The following is a 21031-nucleotide window of genomic DNA, read 5'->3' on the forward strand; positions in this document are numbered from 1 at the left end:
AAATGGCTATTGCAGTCAGTCTTGCAAACAACAAATATTTATCTCTATATTAATCAATATAATAAAGTGATAATTGCTATTATTTTCCTTAATTCCATTCCTTATGATAGAGAAGCACCCTACTTCCTAAATACAGAAAAGAGACTTATCCTTGGTCCTCACTGACATATTCTCCTGAATCTGAGTTTAGTTTGGCTCCAGTAAGAGACTTCCGCTTTTCCTGCTGCTACAGCTTAGTGACCATGGCTCTGCCCTCCACTGGCAAAATACCCAAAAGATATTCATTCTCTAGTCCAGTGGTTCGTAAACCTTCGTGCACTTCCGAATCACCCGGGCCTCACTCCCAGAGTTTCTGATTCAGCAGGTTTGGGTTGGAGCCACAGATTTTGCATTTCTAACAAGTTCCCTGATGATGCTGATGCTGCTGGTCTGTGGACCACACGTTGAGAACCACTGGTCCAGTTCATGAAACCTTAGAGAAGGTTATGCCATTCTCCCTGTTTTGGGTTTCTCTCATCTAGCTGTATAAATATGATTTATTCTCTCTTTTTTTAAGATTTTATTTATTTATTTTAGAAAGAGAACATGTGAGCAGGGGGAGGAGCAGAGGGAGAGGGACAAGCAGACTCCACGATGAGCGCGGAGCAGGCACGGGGGCTCAATCTCACGTCCTGAGATCATGACCTGAGCTGAAATCAAGGGTCTGGTGCTTAGCCAACTGAGCCACCCAGGTGCCCCTATTCCTTTTTCTACGTGTACCTCATACCTTAAAAAAAAACCCAAAACAAAAAAACACAACCTACAAAATCAGTATAATGTGTTTGTACCATCACCCTTACTGGGCCCACAGACCATGGCGCCCACCCCCTCCTTGGCACAACTGCCACTCTTCTGGGTGCTCTGTTCCTTCCTCCATGTAGCTCTGCCTCCGTGTGGACCATTGCAGCAGCAGTGTGATGTAGGAATAGCCACCCTGGGAAGCAACGTTCCCACCTCCTTTTGCCCAGCCTTCCTTTAGACTTGTTATATGAGTTCCATTGGAAACGCAAGCAGACCCTGTGCTATACGGTGAAAGGAGCATCTGTATGTGTGTCGTGGGTCCTGCCCTTCAGAAATGTACGTTGTAAGTCGGCTCACTCTACAAATACTTTTTAGACTGATAGACATTATAAATGCCACAAAATAGGAATCGCTTATGTATTGGGCTTAACTATTCATTTTGCAGGGTTACAAATAATTATAGTTCTCACAGAAGTAAGCCTGTGTCTGTTGTCTCTTCACCTGATTCCTTACATATAGTTAGTATTAGTTAATAGAGTTGAGATATTTACTCAAGTGATTAATTTTTATTAACTGCAGTAAGAAATCTGACAGAGATTGTCCCTCAGCTCCTGGATCAGCTCCGCACCGTAGAACAGAAGCGGCCTGCGAGCAACGTCTCTGCCAGCATCCAGAGGATCCGGGAGCTTATCGCTCAGACCAGGAGCGTGGCCAGCAAGGTAAAAAGGACTCTGCGTCAGTACTCGCTGATCATGAGACCATGAAACTGAACAGCAAGGCCTCAGGCAGCTGCCAGAGCCTGGAACTTTTCTACTTCAGTAGTTCTTTTTTGTTGTAGTTCTTTTTTTTTTTTTTTTAATTTTATTTATTTGAGTGCGAGAACACAAGCAGGGGTGGGGGAAGGGCAGAGGCAGAGGGAGAAGCCGACTTCCCGCTGAGCAGGGAGTCCGATGCGGGACTCGATCCCAGGATGCTGGGATCACGACCTGAGCTGAAGGCAGATGTTTAACCCCCTGAGCCACCCAGGTGCCCCGTCCACTTCAATAGTTCTAAGCACCATCTGGATCTGTTCATTAGAATTGCATGAGGAGCTGTGAAAACTAAACCGGTTCCCAGTCCCAACCTCAAAGCCATCTATCAGGCTCTCTAGAGGATGGGCTCAGTACCTGTATTTTTTAAAAGCGTCCATGTAATTCTTATGGATAGCCAAGATTAAGAGTCACAGGGTTAACCTAGTCAACAAAGCTCATAGAGCAAAAGAAATTGAGTAAAGCAAACACCAATAGAAGACTTGATTTATTCTTGTTATTATTATTAATTATTTGAATAGGTGTTTCAGTGCAACTACTATGTGGAATAATCTTGCCCATCTACCTCTTCAAGGAATTCTCTGGTATAACACTGATAATAGGGAGCCTTCACTGACCCCTCCACAGGCATCATTGGGGAATCACAGACCACCTAAACTGAACAATCTCAACAGAGGCCCTGTCCTGAGATGCAGAGGCCACACGGCGACACCAAAACTCAATTAATGTTTTCAGTGTGGTAAATAGGGCTCATTCTTGGCCCTCTTTTTCATTTATTTTTTATTAATGTATAGACCGGCATCATTTTTACGGCCGAATTATATGGTTTTATTTTCTCAATTGCAAATTGGCCTGAACAGACCATGAGCCCGAAGTACTCACAGAAAGAAGGGTTGGAAATCAACTATTTTGTAATGGAGGAGATTATTATTGGTAAATATATCCAACTTTTAAATGATATGTGATAATTGGTCCCACACCACAAATTACCTTTGTTAGATACTTTGGGAAGCATTTCAAGAAAAGCTTAGCATGAAGAAATGTTATTTCCAAAGCTAGGCTTCTGTGAGTGCTTTCTGGTAATTTGATTTAAATGGAGAAGAATTTGGAGAACTTAATCATCTAAAACCATTTTCTAAAGAGAGTCTTGGCAATGCCTTTGGGAGCCCACTTGGCTCCCCAAAGTGAGATGCTTTCTGTGCAGATATATTTCCTTCTCAGACTCAATTTTTACAAAAAAAAGACTTTAATCCCATGAACTGTTTGATTGTTTATTAAGATGATTGATTTTTACTCAACTAGCAACGTAGGACAGCTGTATTCTAGGCACTTGGGAATATAATCTTGAGTTTACTGACCGTCAGTATTAACCAAATCAATATTAAATAATGGGTGTCAATACATCTAATTATTCAGAAATATTTGCGTGAGTGGCATGGATATAAAAAGTCTCTCCACTTCTGAATACTCAGAAAATCACCCTGAACTAGATCAGCTCAGCTTATTAATTTGGGCCTCTCAGAAATACATCTACTGAATTGTGCTTTGTTTTGATGCCTTTCTAAGAATTATTATAAGAAACATCTTAATGACTCCTCTTTACAATTATAATGATGATAGAGCCAGAAACTGGAAAGTACTTTATAGTTATTATCTTATTTCATTCAGCAAATTTTTTTGTCAGCACTTTACAGTTGAAGAAACTGCAGGTTAAGTGACTTGCTCATGGTTACATAGCTAGTAAGAGGCAAAACCAGGTTTCAGGGCCCTAAGCCTCCAAAGCTGGGTCTAGAACCCTCCCAACAGTCCAGGCGTGCTCAAGGTTGTTACTCACAGCCTTACTTCATGTTCCTCTTTTGAAGACCCTGAGGAGAAAGTTCTAGCCATAGTAGTACCCAAGATGAGTTATACTTCTCCTGATCAATTAGTCATTGTTAATTTTATGGGCCTCATGAATTGTATAACTGACCAGGAATCCCGTCAAGCTGTTTAGTTCACTCCAACCAAGTGTGTAGTTAATTGTGGAATTTGTATTTATCCTCATCGTGGATCTGCTTTGTCACGCTTTTTTGGCTTCCTTTCACCCCACTTTAAATTTAAATGACGATGTTATCATCTGCCTTGACCCCTTTCTCCCACAAGGTGAGGACATCAGGAAACAAGGACAAGGAAGGGAGTAGGGCTCAGAGAGCCCATAAAGACTGAGGGAAGCCCGCTGGGAACCATAGGAGAGAGTTGTGCCCATTTCTGCAGGTTGCTTTTAACAGAAACATTCTGTAACTCCAGATCCAAGTCTCAATGATGTTTGATGGCCAGTCAGCAGTCGAGGTGCACCCCAAAACCAGTATGGATGACTTAAAGACCTTCACGTCCCTGAGCCTGTACATGAGACCTCCCCCTGTGAAGCAGCCAGAGCTGGCTGGGGCTACAGACCGCTTCATCCTGTACCTCGGAAGCAAACACGTAAGAGCAGGACATGGTTTTTTTTTTTCTAGTAAATTTATTTATTTTTTTAACTTCTTCCTTTTTTTAATTTAAATTCAATTAGCATAGAGTACATCATTAGTTTCAGATGTAGAGTTCAATAATTCATCAGTTGCGTATAACACCCAGAAGAACATGACATTTGAAAAGAGAGAATAATATTCAAAGGAAAGACAGGTGCTTTTCTCTTGCCTTAAAACAAAACTACCTATGCACACAAACAAAATTCCCGTTCTGGTAACTCAAAAAGTACAGATCACTTTAATGCCAAGACTGAAGTAGTGATTTTAAGACAAGTAATTTCTTCGCCGTGTGGGATATTTCTGGGGCTGCTTCATTATCAGCCTCACACTGCTCATTGAATGTAGCATTTCAAGGACTTTGGGGGCACGGAGGCCTATTACGTGTGATGCTGCACCCTGTTTGAAGAGGCAGAGCAATCGGTATCAGCAGGCTGCATTATGTCCCTGGGTTAACCAGACTGGATTAGCACACTCCTGGAAGCCATTGAATGTCCACAAGCCTGCAGTTGCCTGCCTCCCTGTCCGGGATGCGCTTGGACACGCACAAGGGGGCAGCAGACTGATGTAGCCACAGGGAGGCTGAAAAGGAAGAGACACTGCCCAATCTAACAGAAACTTTGTAATAATTCAGGCTGGATTTGCCTTGGAGACAGCCAAGCACTTGGATTGATGATCGTCCTTTAAAGAAATGAAAACAAAATATGATGTTCATTCATATGGATTTTATTTAAATGACTTCTTGACATTTCAGGCCAAAAAAGAATACATGGGTCTTGCAATCAAAAATGATAACCTGGTATACATTTATAATTTGGGAGCTAAGGATGTAGAGATTCCCCTGGACTCCAAACCCGTCAGTACCTGGCCTGCCTACTTCAGCATTGTCAAGATTGAAAGGTAAAGTGAACATGGCTTCTGTGCACATTTCATAAGAAATCTGTTGAACACATGCGTGCGCACACGCATGCACATGCACACACACACACACACACAGTCTTCCTGTCAATGTTTAAATAGCATTTTCTTCCCTTTATTGTTGTTCCTCTTTTTCTCCATTATTCCTATAGTCCTTCCCAAATACCTAAGTGGAAAACAAAAGATTAGAAAAAAAAAAATACTCATCATTTCTAAAGAGCAATCTGATTATTGGATCTTTTTATCTGGCCAATCCATGCGTTAATTCCAAGATGGAATATCTTTTTTTTCCTCTTTCCATTGATTGTTGACATTCTGTAAAAGCTTACGCATGTGATAAAGTCAAATCACCAATTCTATGATGAGGGAACATTCACATTCTGACATTTAAAAAAACATATTTTCTACAAATTATCTGTCTAATAAAGACTGAAAATTCTTAACAGGGTAGGAAAACATGGAAAGGTGTTTTTGACAGTCCCAAGTCTAAGTAGCACTGCAGAGGAAAAGTTTATTAAAAAGGGAGAATTTGCGGGAGATGACTCCTTGTTGGATCTGGACCCTGAGGACACCGTGTTTTATGTTGGTGGCGTGCCTTCAAACTTCAAGGTAAGCTATCCAGCCAGATTCTGACTTACTGAAAATCTACACTGATTGTTTTTCAAAAATCCATAAAACCTACAAGGATTTGGGGGTGGGATAGAAATCTTGATGTTTCTATAAATCTGGTATATAAATCTGGTCTGTGCTGCCCATATTTTCATGGTGTCAAGTGCTTTCAAGCTATAGCTAACACTTGAATATCAATTCATTTCATTCAGATACATGTATATGTAATTGATATTACCCCCACCCGCTACTGCAAGAGTGTGTGGACCTTGTGGGTTTGCTAGGTTCACAATGACAGTTTCAAAACCTCAGTTATTTCAACTAATATAGGCATGAAATAAAATACTTGGGATGAGGAAAGGGGTGGACCTAGGCTGGAGTATGAGGCCTGGTGAAGGGCAAATAAATGAAAGGCCCAGATAGGGAGATAGGGAGTTGATGTAGGATTTCAATCCCAAGGCTATTACTTACTAGTTACAGGCATATTATTGAACTTCTCTGAGAATTACTTTCCTTCTGTTGATATGAAAACAGGAATACCTACCTCAAAGAGCTGCTGAAAGAATTGATTTTGGTACTGAATTCACTGTTCAGTATGTGACTGATACATAGTATATACTCAACAAATCCCATTCTGTCTACTAGATAAGCACAACTGAAAAATCATTGTTTATCTAAATTATCTGGCCCAGAGGAGACACAGGTCTAGAAAGATATTTATATATATATGGGTAGTTCCCCTTGACCCGTTATCTATTTCATTGTCTGTTCTGTATCATCTGGGTGAAATGCGATCATGGGGTAATTGACTTTGTCTGTTGCACAGCTCCCAGCAAGCTTAAACCTGCCTGGCTTCGTTGGCTGCCTGGAATTAGCCACTTTGAATAGTGATGTGATCAGCTTGTACAACTTTAAGCACATCTATAACATGGATCCCTCCAAGTCAGTACCCTGTGCCAGGTAAGAAATTGTTAAGAGTACTAAAGACTTTGATAGCCACATGAGAGCAGCGGATGAAACAAATGTGGATCAATATTCATGTTCTCAATTTTTTCTTTGGAGAACCCAGTCTTGAAATTGCATAATAATCATGCCTGCAAAAATCATTTCAGTTCTTCTCTATCACAGATGATCATGTACAATTATTAAAAGTGTTAAAAAACTTGTTTGCAGCTTTAATTGAGGATTCCAGAGGCTATGGGGCACCTGGGTGGCTCAGTCAGTGAAGCGTCTGCCTTCAGCTCAGGTCATGGTCCCTGGTCCTGGGATCGAGCCCCACATTGGGCTACTTGCTCAACGGGGAGCCTGCTTCTCCCTCTGCCTGCCCCTCCCCCTGCTTGTGCTCTCTCTCTCTGACAAATAAATAAAATCTTTTTAAAAAAAGGATTCCAGAGACTGGAAACTTCTGATGTCTTAGCACAAAGGGTAGAAAAGAAATCCATTCAAAATAACTCATTAGGATAAGGAAGATGTGGTATATATATATATATATATATATACAATGGAATACAATGAGATCTTGCCATTTGCAACAACGTGAATGGATCTAGAGAGTATAACGCTAAGCAAAATAAGTCAGTCAGAGGAAGACAAATACCATATGTTTCACTCATATGTGGAATTTAAGAAATAAAACGGATGAACATGGGGTGGAGAGAGACAAACCAGAAAACAAACTCTTACCTCTAGAGAACAAAGTGAAGGTTGCTGGAGGGGAGGTGGGCAGGGGGACGGCCTAGATGAGTGATAGGCATTAGGAGGGCACTTGCTGTGGTGAGCACTGTGTTGTATGTAAGGGCTGAATCACTAAATTCTAAACCTGAAACTAAAAAAATTTAAAAAATAAAAAATAAAACCATTCATTTAACTTACCTATAGATACTTCTCCATGTCTTCCATGTAGACATCGGAACTTCGTTTATTTTTTTTCAAGTTTTTATTTAAATTCCAGTTAGTTAACATACAGTGTAATATTAGTTTCAGGTGTAGAATTTAGTGATTCATCACTTACATACAACACCCAGTGCTCATCACAGCAAGTGCCCTCCTAATGCCTATCATCCCTCCAGCCCGTCTCCCCCCACCACCGCCCCTCCAGCAATCCTCAGTTTGTTCTCTATAGTTTTCTGGTTTCTGGTTTGCCTCTTTTTTTCTCCCCCTATGTTCATCTGTTTTGTTTCTTAAATTCCACATATTTAAATCCTGTAAGGTCCGTGGAAGATGTCATGACAATGGGTTGAAAGGGCCTCATGTGAAAAGCGTAATGCAGACTGTCATGTTCGTATGATCCTTGCATTTTTATTTCAGAGATAAACTGGCCTTCACTCAGAGTCGGGCCGCTAGCTATTTCTTCGATGGCTCTAGTTATGCCGTGGTAAGGGATATCACGAGGAGGGGGAAATTCGGTCAGGTGACTCGCTTTGACATAGAAGTTCGAACACCAGCTGACAATGGCCTCGTGCTCCTGATGGTCAATGGAGTGAGTAAAAATAAAAGTCCTTTATCTTCTCTGTTATATCCTCTACTTTCTGCTATGCATATTACTAGGAACCTTCCCAGGTTGAGTGTGTCATGCCACCAACCTGAAGTTTTCGTTTAGAAAGCAAAATTGGATTTCTTTTTCTTTAGGGAAGTGATGTCAGCAATAAGTAATTACTGCAGCTCTGAAATGCATTTTTGGATGTATGTTAAATATAACCCCCTTTAATAAACTAGGGAATCTTGCAGAAAATCAGCACCAAGGTCTAGGTGGGTAGTGTGTCTGCAGAAATTTAGCACTGACTTTTTTACATCATATGCCTATATCAGTTAAAAAAAAATAGCATGCTTACTATAAATATATGCATTTCTTTATTAATGATATACATCAAAGTGTGAAATAGTGTACTTTATTAATGATTTTTCATAATAATAATCCATATTTTATTATAGAGATAATATTCAAAACTAGGAATAAGAGACAATTTGTATAAAGATAAAATATTGAATAAAAATAAATACAACTTTAAAATAAAGATGAAATAAAATAAAATTATTTTCTATTTGTTAATGGTATAAATATTAATAGCAGTGTTAGTAAGAACAATGTAATTAAATATGCCTATGTTTTTTGGAAGTGTCATTAACTCTTTGAGATACAGTGACTCAAAAGTCTTATCCTAAGTCCAACTGATTTCAATACTAAGTTTTATTGACTGTCAAAACTGAACAAAGTACCTCAAAAATAAACATGTAAGATGTGTATCATTGGCAATGCTGGCTAAATCATGATGCCATTTTTCAGTCTTTTTCACTAATTGGCAAAAGTTGTCTTTGAATTTGGCTGGTATGTTTCCATCTTTTCTGATGTCAGTTCTTGCTAGCTAATCAGATGTTGCATCATTTTATAAACTTTAGCAAAAGAACTCACAACCATTGAAATCTTTATTTAAAATATTTTTAAACAGGTTAGAAATTTTTTTCTAAAATTATTTTAATAGTGCAGATGAGAGTTTTTATAGATAGTATACATTGTTTTCATCAATGAATTCATTTAACAATAGAGAATTTTACAAATACGTTTTTTAAAAACCATCTCTCCAGAGTACAACTTTCTTCAAGAAAGTTACTTTCTCTTCAGTAATCTGTTGCATTCCTATACACTAATAATGAAGCAACACAAAGAGAAATTAAGAAAAAAATCTCATTTGTAATTGCACCAAAAATAATAAAATATCTAGAAATAAACTTAACTAAAGAGGTGAAAGGTCTGTACTCTGAAAACTAAAACACTGATGAAAGAAATTAAATAGGAAGACATTCCATGCTCATGGATTAGAAGAATAAATATTGTTAAAAGTCTATACTACTCAAAGCAGTCTACAGATTTAATGGAATCCCTATCAAAATGCCAACAGCATTTTTCACAAAACTAAAAAAAAATCCTAAAATTTGTATGGAACCAGAAAAGACCCTGAATAGCCAAAGCAATCTTGAAAAAGAAAAACAAAACCAGAGGTCTCATAATTACAGTGCAAGTTATATTACAAAGCTGTAGTAATCAAAACAGTATGGTGCTGGCACAAAAATAGACACATAGATCAATGGAACACAATGGAAAACCCAGAAATAAACTCACAACTCTATGGTCAATTAATCTTCGACAAAGGATAAATGAATACACAATGAGGAAAGGACAGTCTCTTCAACAAATGGTGGTGGGAAAACTGGACAGCTACATGCAAAAGAATGAAACTGGACCACATTCTTACACCATACCCAAAATAAACTCAAAATGGGTTAAAGACCTAAATGTGAGACCTGAAACCATAAAAATTCTAGAAGAGAGCACAGGCAGTAATGTCTCTGACATTGGCCTTAGCAACATTTTTCTAGATGTGTCTCCTGAGGCAAGGGAAAAAAAGCAAAAATAAGCTATTGGGACTACATCAAAATAAAAAGCTTCTGCACGGTGATGGAAACAAGCAACAAAACTCAAAGGCAGCCTATGGGATGGGAGAAAATATTTGCAAATGACATATCTGATAAAGGGTTAGTATCCAACATATATAAAGAACTGATACAACTCAACACCCAAAAAACCAAATAATCCAATTTAAAAATGGGCAGAAGACATGAACAGACATTTCTCCAAAGAAGACATCCAGATGGCCAACAGACACATGAAAAGATCTCAATCTCACTCATCATCAGGGAAATGCAAATCAAAACGACAATGAGAAGAAAGAAAAACTACAATGAGGTATCACCTCACACATGTCAGAATGGCTGAAGTAAAAAACACAAGAAACAGGTGTTGGTAGAGAAGTGAAAAAAAAGGGACCCTCTTGCACTGTTGGTGGGAATGCAAACTGATGCAGCCACTGTGGAAAACAGTGTGGAGGTTCCTCAAAAAATTAAGAATAGAACTACCCTTTGATCCAGGGATCACTACTGGGCATTTACCCAAAAAATACAGAAATGCTAATTCAAAGGGATACAAGCACCCCTATGTTTATAGCAGCATTATCTATAATAGCCAAATTATGGAAGCAGCCCAGGTGTCCATTGACAGGTGCATGGATAAAGAAGATGTGGTTTATATATACAGTGGAATATTATTCAACCTTAAAAAAGAATGAAATCTTGGGTGCCTGGATGGCTCAGTTGGTTAAGCGACTGCCTTCAGCTCAGGTCGTGATCCTGGAGTCCCGGGATTGAGTCCCACATCGGGCTCCCTGCTCAGCGGGGAGTCTGCTTCTCCCTCTGACCCTCCCCCCTCTCATGCTCTCTCTATCTCATTCTCTCTCTCAAATAAATAAACAAAATCTTAAAAAAAAAAAAAAGAATGAAATCTTGCCATTTGCAATGACATGGATGGAGCTAGAGAATATAATGTTAAGCGATATAAGTCAGTCAGAGAAAGACAAATACCATATGATTTCAGTCACAAGTGGAATTTAAGGAACAAAACAAACAAGCAAAGGGGAAAGAAAAGAGAGAGAGAGAGAGCCAAACCAAGAAACAGACTCTTAACTATAGAGAACAAACTGATGGTTACCAAAGGGAATTGGTGGGGGGGGTGCGGGATGGGGATTAAGGCGTGCACTTGTTGTGATGAGCACAGCTGATGTATGGAAGTGTTGAATCACTATATTGTATACCTGGAACTAATATAATACTGCTTGTTAACTCTACTGGAATTAAAATAAAAAATAAATAACAAAAATTTTAAAGAGTTACTTTTTCATGCATTGTTATAATAATACCCCTCCCTTGAAATGAGAGATCAAGTTTTTCTTTTTTAAATAACCAGTAAGTTTCATAGTACTGAAAGACATTTGTCATGACAAATGAAAGTCAACAAATTTATAATTACTCATTTTATAAAGAAAATGTATAACCCTCTTTAAACTTGACAGCATTTTTAGTCATTTGCAAGAAGTAATTTGCAAACGTCAGTGTCTCAAAAATATTTTCACATCATTGCATCTCAAAAGAAAATCATTATAAATATTCTATTATTTAAGTCTTCTCACATGTAAGTCTGTGTAACCAGACACACATAAACTGCAATAAACCGCAATAGGGCTAAAAGCAAAGAAATGGGTGAGGGGCCATTGCCAGCCTTCAAGTGTGAAACTATGCTCTCAAAGCCTCAGATACCATGTGAAGCCCATGAAAATCTGTCCAAAGGACAAAATGAAGGCCCAGCTCAGTCCATGTATTAAATACTAAAAGTTCATTTTCTTCTCTATTTTAGAGTTTTAAAAATTAGTATAAATGGAAGTTGGAATATTTTCTTTCTTTCCCCTCATATATTATTTTCCATTTCTCAGGAGAATACAGACTCCACTCAAGAGATCACTTTCTGATAAATAGGAACCTTGCCACAATACCTTATTTTTCAAATCCATTCAGTTCTTCTATCTGCAAACCATCTTCCAAAACAAGCAAGCCTGACCAGTAAAATACCTGAGTGTTACAGAATGATTTTGTTCTCGAACATCATATGGTCCAAGTGCATAATCATTTCATGTTTCATTACATACATCCAGTGTTTCCAAATAATGTTCTTTTTCTTATATCTATATTTGCTGATAATTTTTTCAGATTCTTCTCAGCAAACCTTGGAATTATTTTTCAGTATTGCTAATTTTCCTCTTAAAATGAAATGCACTCACATCTGTTAGCCTGTTGTAATTTTCAGATGTTTTCAAGATTTTTAAAAGGTCAATAAGGTAAACTTAAAATTTCATTAATTCATCAGGTAAATAAGAAACAGAAGATAGTCGTTTTAAATTGTGTATAAATATTAACACTTTGGAATATTAATGAGACCTAACTGCTGATAAGAATGGAGTTGTGATTTTAATTTTATAATAGAATTTCATGAGACTTCCTTAGTCTTCAGTTTCAATAATAAAGAATACAGTGTTATTCTCAAATTCAGCTAAATCTGCACTTTCATAATAGCAGATGTTTGTATCTGATTAACTTCTTCTTTCTTTCCACAGAGTATGTTTTTCAGCTTGGAAATGCGCGATGGTTACCTACATGTGTTCTATGACTTTGGATTTAGCAATGGCCCTGTGCATCTTGAGGACACATCAAAGAGAGCTCAAATTAATGATGCAAAATACCATGAGGTATAAATCATTGCAATTTGTGTGGTTTGTTTGTTTTGTTTTACTTGTACTTAGACCTATTGATCTAATCAGATGGTCAAATGACATAGGTGGGAAAGTAATTAAACTGAACACCTGTACTTTTTTTTTTTTAAAGATTTTATTTTTTTTATTTATTCATTTGAGAGAGCGAGAATGAGAGAGAGAGCACATGAGAGGGGGGAGGGTCAGAGGGAGAAGCAGACTCGCCGCCGAGCGGGGAGCCCGATGCGGGACTCAATCCCAGGACTCCAGGATCATGGACCTGAGCCTAAGGCAGTCGCTTAACCAACTGAGCCACCCAGGTGCCCCAGAACACCTGTACTTCTAAAATCCAACTGAAGGACCCCATCTACTCAACTCCAGGATAACATTTGCTTTAAAAGAATGAATGTTTTTGTCATATTGATGTTTTCTAATAAAAGAGTCACTGAAAGATTCATTTTAATTGCTTCATTGACCAAAAGACTCCTGCTCAGTGTCTTGATTACAACAGCACTCCATAGAATTCTTTTATACATCTGTTGAAAATGCCGGAGTGTGGACACACAGACATTTTTAAATGTATCCTTTGAGCACTACTAAACGTAAAAAGAGTTGATAGTAAGCAAATAGAGAATTTCCTTGTAAACCATTTATCCAGAACTTAGAAAATACTAGCACAGATTTCCTTATAAAGAGAGCCCACAAGGAATGCTCTTTAATTTTGAAACATTTGTACAGCATACTGATAATATACTTCATCTATTTTCATTAACAACTACTTTGAATCTACAATTGAGTAAAATGTATAAAATGCATATCTTTTAAGTTGAAACAAAATGCAGAGAGTAGGAGGCTATATTTCTCTTTCAGTTCAAATTTCATGGCCTCCATGAGGATGGTCTACAATAGAAGAATATTTTAACTATATTGCTGACTAGCATTTTGGCAGAATCATTAAAGCTTTTCACTGTGTCACTAAAGCAATGACACCTGGTAACATGCAGTCTGGGTCCAAAATTTCCCTGTTTATAGTTTTTTCCTGAATCCCCTCAAAGGGGCAAAGGAAAACAACTGGTCTCCTGACAAAAATATTTTTTGATCTAGCTCCTTCTACATATGGAAATCCTTCTCCAGAAAATGTGAGCTTCTGGTTGTTTAAGTACGAGTGTTCATGTCTATAAGAAAGGCATATCTTATTCCCCATTTTGTGAACAAACAAGCAGAAGAACATGGGGGCCCAGCTGTTATAACCAGAATAATTAAACTATATAGTCATCTTCAAAAAGTTGATTATTAAACAATGATCAAGACTTAACTATATATTATGTCTCCTAGATCTCAATCATTTACCACAACGATAAGAAAATGATTTTGGTGGTTGACAGACGACATGTCAAGAGCATGGACAATGAAAAGATGAAGATACCTTTTACAGACATATACATTGGAGGGGCTCCTACAGAAATTTTACAATCCAGGTAAGCTGTTTTTGTTAAGTAGCTGTTGTTCCTAATGAGGTACTGGGCTGAGTATTCAACATCTAGGAGAGGTCTAGTAAAAGTTTAAGGCACTCCCACTTGCTGCTTCTAGGCATGCACACAGGCGCATGCACACACACTCATGCACCCTCATGACCTCCTTAAATTAGCATCTTCTAGATGAGAGCTACAGGTTTCTTTAATTATTGTATTAATCTTAGAACATAGTCTAAGTCTAATGTGATATTTCTTATCTGTAAGAGGAAAGACAGAGCATGTGTATTGTGTGAAAATGAAACATCGTGTCCCTTTACTTTTATTTCAGTCTTAATTTAAGCTTCTTTGAACTCTCAAATAGCATCTGAGGTTACAAACATTTTTAAGCTTATCCAAGGGGTTGTGAATTATGTATCATTACAGTTTTATTCTCATGTATTTAAAAATTTAACTATCTCTTATTACAATCAAGTCATAGCATCAGACACCCTTGAAACTGAGAGGCAACTTTAGGATATTCCAGCCTGGTCATTCTCAACCCTGGTTCTCTTTAGAATAACCTGGAGAACTTTTATAAACACCATTGCCCATAACCACTCTCCAGAAATTCTAATTGGCCTGGGATGAGGCCCCAACCTCAAACTCCTTTTCCAAATTAGATACCCTCTTAGCTCCTTCAACAACTCCACATGGAACTTTTAACTGTTATGGTTGTCATTCTATACCCCCAAACTGTTAGTTAGCATGGTCCTCTAGGTGTGATCTTTTTTTTTTTTTTATTGTTCTGTTAGTCACCATACATTACATCATTAGTTTTTGATGTAGTGTTCCATGATTCATTGTTTGTGCCTAACACCCGGTGGGTATTAAAGAGGGCACGTTCTGCATAGGTGTGATCTTAATGGAACAGAATATAGTGGGACTGTTACTCCTTAGTTTGGCCAGTGTTCATTTAAAATACATTGAAACCATTGTAATTTGATCAAAACTAACTTCATAGTCATGCAATATTTGATAATATGCTCTTGGTGCCTCCTATATACTAGGCATAATGATAGGTACTGGGATTACAATACTAATCAAAACGTCATCCCTGATTTCAAAGATAAAAGATTTCTTACTTTCCTATTAATCCAAAAGCTCAACATTCACTAGAACATTCCTCTAGCCTTAGTTGATTATAGTGTGTTGCAAAAAAGCCAAGAAGATGAGTTCATGACTTTAATCCAATTCACTTGGGAATGGATTAGTGGAAGACTGAAGACCTGGATTCAAATCCTAACTTACCACTTGTGACATTTAAAAAAAAAAAAAAAAAAAAAGATTTTGATGTGTCTTAGTTTCATTTTATAGGTTAAAACATGTGAAGTTGCCAAGAGTTGACCATTTTTGACCTAAAATACATCAGTTCCGTATGGTTCAACCTATTAATCATCTGTAAAAGGGAAATAATAGCCTTTCCTTTTATATCACAGAATTTTTATAAACATGAAATGAGCTAATGTAAGTTAAAGTATCTTGAAAACTATAAAGAAGTAAACAAATTGGCTTGATGCAGAATAAAGCTGTTCTATAGGCAAAGATTAGACATTACTGTGTGCTTATGAAAGAAGGCATGAGAATATGAATAATTACAAAGCTACTAAACATGTCTATAAATAAAATCAAATTTCATATCCCACATATGCAGGGTAACATCATCATCGTCATCGTATCACTGAAGACTAATTTTTTTTCTAGGACCCTCAGAGCACACCTTCCCTTAGATGTCAGCTTCAGAGGATGCATGAAGGGTTTCCAGTTCCAAAAGAAAGATTTCAATTTATTAGAGCAGACAGAAACCCTGGGAGTTGGTTATGGATGCCCAGAAGACTCTCTTGTAAGTACCAGTCAATCAAAACACTTTAATAAATAGACACACACACACACACACACACACAAATAAATAGACATAAAACTTACCATTCTCAAAAGCTGGAAAAGCTTTTTTCAGCTTCTCTGTGAGCTTAAGTATACCTTGGACTCCTTTCTGCCACCAGAAAAAAGGAGAAACATTGGGGTGCCTGGGTGGCTCAGTCGTTAAGCATCTGCCTTTGGCTCAGGTCATGATCCCAGGGTCTTGGGATCGAGCCCCCCATCGGGCTCCCTGCTCCATGGGAGGCCTGCTTCTCCTTCTCCCTCTGCCTGCCCCTCCTCCTGCTTGTGCTCGCTCTCTCTGTCAAAAAAATAAATAAAATCTTTAAAAAAGAAAAAAAGGAGCAACATTAAGCTAAAAAGACATGTGGGGCTTCCTCTGTGACTTGTCCATTTGCTTCAGTTTTCAATGGGTGGGGCTTCAAAAGCCCAGAGAGGCAGTGCGGGCATCTTTACTCACTCAGGTGGAGGAAGTGGAGAAGCTAAAACCCCATCAGCTAGAGGCACACAGACGGACCTATTACCATGCCTGAATTTCAGTATAAACCGGAAGTTAAAACATAAACTATTAATATAAAAACCAGTAGACAAGGGCTTTGGTGTGTGAGAAATTGACATTTTAAGCATTTGACAATTATCACAAACACTATATTCACTTTTTTTTTGCCACGCAGATATCTCGCAGAGCATATTTCAATGGGCAGAGTTTCATTGCTTCAGTTCAGAAAATATCTTTCTTCGATGGCTTCGAAGGAGGTTTTAATTTCCGAACGTTACAGCCAAATGGGTTACTATTCTATTATGCTTCAGGAGTAAGTATTTCTTTTTCCCTATGGGAACTTTTTTGTGGTAATTGTTTTGTCTATTAAAAATACTGTTTAAGCACGTTAAAAGTGATTTTCTATTCAGATTAATTTTGACTCACATGAGCACACACAGAATGCCTCATTTCAGACACTCTATAATTATGTATATTGCATATCAGGAGTTCTGAACCTAGGATTCATAGACCCCCCCCCTCAGGAGTTCATGGAGAAAATTCAGTGTGTCTGTGGACCTAGGTCAGAAAAAATTTAAGATTTTTTTTTTAATTTTATTTTTCTCAAACTAAAATTTCACATTTTCTTCGATTACAAATGTCAGCAACAAACCACAGTAATATTTGCAGAACCTGTTACTTTATCATTAATAAAAATCACAGGTATTTTTCATTTCAAATAATAGTTGCCACAGATATCTCGAAATATCATTTTTGCTCATTGCTACTTTTAAATTACAGTAGTTATTAGATCTGTTGAGAGATTTTACAATTTAACACTTGGATAAAGAAGTACATATATTACTATATCACAGATTTATTGTTTTAATATTTTGAAACTGTATCTCAATATAATTGGTTTCCCTTGTATTCCTAGATATTTTGTTTGATGCATTTTAAAATGTTACTTTTGAAGGGGCCGTGTATATCACCAAACTGCCAAAGGAGTGCATAGCACAAAAAATGTTAAGAACCTCTGTGTACATATACAAATACATATGTGATTTTTTTGTAAAATAATAAAAGGAACATATTTCTCGGTTCTTGGACTGGTTATAGAACACTTGAACTCACCTTCTGAAGATATATTATTTCAAAAATAAAATAAGATATCCAGAGGTTTGGTGACCCCAAGACCCAACTGATTTATCTCTGAAAAGGTCATCACCAATATACACACTGATAGAGCAGGTCATAAAATAAAATGTAAAAGCAGCTCTTACTTTTCATACTTATTACCTTGTATCTGTCACATTTATATTGAATTGAATTTAAATCAGTAGCAACTGTGAGAATTTATCCAAAGCACTTTGTAGGACCTCCACCATCAAACCTGCCTCAGATTACCATGGTTAGTTAAATAACACTTTTGTTCACAAAAAAAGTAATTATGTTGAGGTCAGTGCCCCTATAAGGGAAGAGAAGCAAGATTATCAATTTGCCAATATTTTAAACAATCAATAAGCAAATTCAGAAAAAGAACTGTTAACTTGTGCTCTTTTTCTATGTCTCTTCTGCCTCTATAGATGAAAAGTAAAACACCTAAAAAGCCAAACTGGCAAATTAACCCTTGCCTGGTCATCTACCTACATCCCCAAGGAGATTCGAGTATCGCCTTTCCCAGAGGGGAGACAGAAGACAGAATAGCAATGCCCGAGTTAGGGAAGGCGTTAGCCCTGGGACAACTCTCAGCATGACAAAATCACCAGAAATCTTCAGTTCTCCATTGAAATGTTCCTAATTTTGTTGACGACACCAATATAAGCAATATTCTGTCTTTGTTGTTTTCATAGAAATCATTTCACAGGCAAACTTCCCACACACTGGGTGTTCCTTTAATCAATAGCATGAAGTAAACATGTCCATCTTTTGGATCCTTGGCCTTCCAACTTAAAACCCTGTGCTTGAATTTCAGTCGGATGTGTTCTCCATCTCGTTGGATAACGGCACTGTGGTCATGGATGTCAAGGGAATCAAGGTGCGGTCGGCCGATAAGCAGTACAACGACGGGCTGTCCCACTTCATCATTACCTCTGTCACACCCGCAAGGTACAGCTTCTCACTTTATATTCTTCCCACCAGATGCCTTTATTCGTAGGGCATGATTCTGCTAAATGACCATTCTGAATAATAGACTATTGCTTTTCCAGTGCTTAAAAAAAATGGTAGAGAGAACAACCTTCTTTTAAAAAGAAGTTGCTATTAATTTTCAAGAGATAAATCACTATATAATTACTTAACAGGAATATGAAGGGTTTTTTCCAAGGCTACAAACCTTCTTGAGGGAAGTGCCTACACATAGTACTTACTGAATGGAGTGCAGTGTTTTGCACATAGAAGGAGATCCTCAAACATTGGTTTCATTTCGATTTTTAATTAAGCAACTGAGAACTCGACATTTATGACCATATTTTAAAAGCTCTAGCTTTATTTTTTAAATTCATAATACTAAATTTCTTTTTCATAAGAAGAAAGATTTCTGGAATAAGAAATAAATTTCTGTTGTAGGCAGCCGCTATTCTATGTCCACTTTTGTGGAGCCCTCCCATTACAAAAAAAACACATTAATCAGCCTTTCTAGACTCCATTTCCAATTATGCTCAAAACCAGTCCATATGCTTGACAATGAAAACAGGCTCCCCAAATGTGATTAAATAATCACCATGAGTTACGTTCTGCTTTTTCCACCAAAAAAAAAAAAAAAAAAAAAATGCTGGTAATTAATCAGCTGAGCTTCTTGTTTTTAGGGGTTTGGAGAGTCTTTTCTGCATATAAAAATATTCACCTGGGGTACCTGGGTGGCTCAGATCATGGACCCAGGGCCCCTACTCACGGGGAGCCTGCTTCTCCCTCTCCTTCTACTGCTCCCCCACTTGTGCTCTCTCGCTCTCGCTATCAAATAAATAAAATCTTAAAAAAAATATTCACCTATTTTATCCCGGACCTCATGAAGAGTCTGGCAAATTGTTATCTTTTCACTAGCCAGAATGTTCTATGTCAATTCCATGAGAAAACCTGCAACCTAGAATGGAACTCCAGGTAAAAGATTAGCAGTGTGGTGTGTAAAGAAGCTTTTTCCTTTGCAGATATGAACTGATAGTAGACAAGAGCAGACTTGGGAGTAAGAACCCTACAAAAGGGAAAGTGGAACAGACACAAGCCGGTGAAAGGAAGTTTTACTTCGGTGGCTCACCCATCAGCCCCCAGCATGCTAATTTCACTGGCTGTATAAGTAATGCCTACTTTACCAGGTAGGATATTTTTATTATTCATAAGTCTGCATGATTGATAAAAAAAAAAAAGTCAATAATGAAAATGTTTACATTATTAAAACTGAGAACTGTGAAATTTATGAGAAGCAATAGAGGGTAGTAATTAAAGCTTGCATGTGCTTGAGCAACTGACATACTTAGATTTGTGTGTAGGTTTCGTGCCTTTAAATTTCTGTATGCCCTCTATGAGAGAGGATGGACTCTGAAAAACAAACTGAGGGTTCTAGAGGGGAGGGGGGTGGGAGGATGGGTTAGCCTGGTGATGGGTATTAAAGAGGGCACGTTCTGCATGGAGCACTGGGTGTTATACGCAAACAATGAATCATGGAACACTACATCAAAAACTAATGATGTAATGTATGGTGATTAATATAACAATAAAAAATTAAAAAAAAAAAAAAAAACCATCTACTCCCTGCATCATCCAAGCCTTGCTGCAGAGACTGGACCATCCTTCAAGACTTCTCCACGGAGACTTACTTTAGGGATCCCATTTTCTTTTCCTCCTGTCTAGCCCCCCTTCTGGAAATATACCATACACCCTGGCCATCAGACAAACCTCTACATGCCTTAATGCAACTGTCTCATTCCAATTCTGCCTCAAAGAACTCCTGGGCTGGGCATTCCCCAAACTGGGGGCTGGACTTTTGCGAGCACATGAAAGACCCAGAAGAGTCCTAACTTCAGAGGTTCACCTGGACTTACCCCCAAATAATCTGTTATTCAAATAAAGCAGTTAATAAATAAATAAATAAAAATTTCTGTATGCCCTTGGCTAAGTCAACCTTCGTTTCTTCTCTGCCAAAAGGCAGATAATAATAATGCCTGCCTCCTTGTTATGACGATTTAATGAGATAATGTGCATAAAGTACCTGGCATACAGCAAGCTATAAATATTAGATGCAATTATATCTGTACTTACTAATGGTGTTACACAGAGTAACATACCCAAATCCTTGTTAGAGGTTTAAGAAATTCTTCTTAATGCATCACTTTAAACAAAGCCATTAATCTAGGTCCTTAACAAAGACAGTAAATGCTCCCCGAGTACAAGAGCAAGCAAGGGAGAAACTTAATACATA

The 21031-nt window shown here is 37.8% G+C and overlaps 1 protein-coding gene across 2 annotated transcripts in view; it reads left to right on the plus strand.

Annotated features, from left to right (window-relative positions):
• Positions 1-21031, plus strand: part of LAMA4 (laminin subunit alpha 4) — a 152969-nt gene that overhangs the window by 115200 nt on the left and 16738 nt on the right. For both annotated transcript variants that reach the window (XM_044917710.1, XM_044917709.1), the window contains exons 18-29: positions 1360-1499; positions 3876-4052; positions 4848-4993; positions 5458-5620; positions 6447-6580; positions 7928-8099; positions 12616-12747; positions 14086-14228; positions 15966-16104; positions 16814-16951; positions 18593-18726; positions 19764-19928. In XM_044917710.1, the coding sequence (XP_044773645.1) occupies positions 1360-1499; positions 3876-4052; positions 4848-4993; positions 5458-5620; positions 6447-6580; positions 7928-8099; positions 12616-12747; positions 14086-14228; positions 15966-16104; positions 16814-16951; positions 18593-18726; positions 19764-19928 (1783 nt within the window). The remainder of the gene's footprint in view (positions 1-1359; positions 1500-3875; positions 4053-4847; positions 4994-5457; positions 5621-6446; positions 6581-7927; positions 8100-12615; positions 12748-14085; positions 14229-15965; positions 16105-16813; positions 16952-18592; positions 18727-19763; positions 19929-21031) is intronic.

This window comes from Neomonachus schauinslandi, chromosome 8 (genome assembly GCF_002201575.2).
Source record: "Neomonachus schauinslandi chromosome 8, ASM220157v2, whole genome shotgun sequence".
Taxonomy (NCBI): Eukaryota; Metazoa; Chordata; class Mammalia; order Carnivora; family Phocidae; genus Neomonachus; species Neomonachus schauinslandi.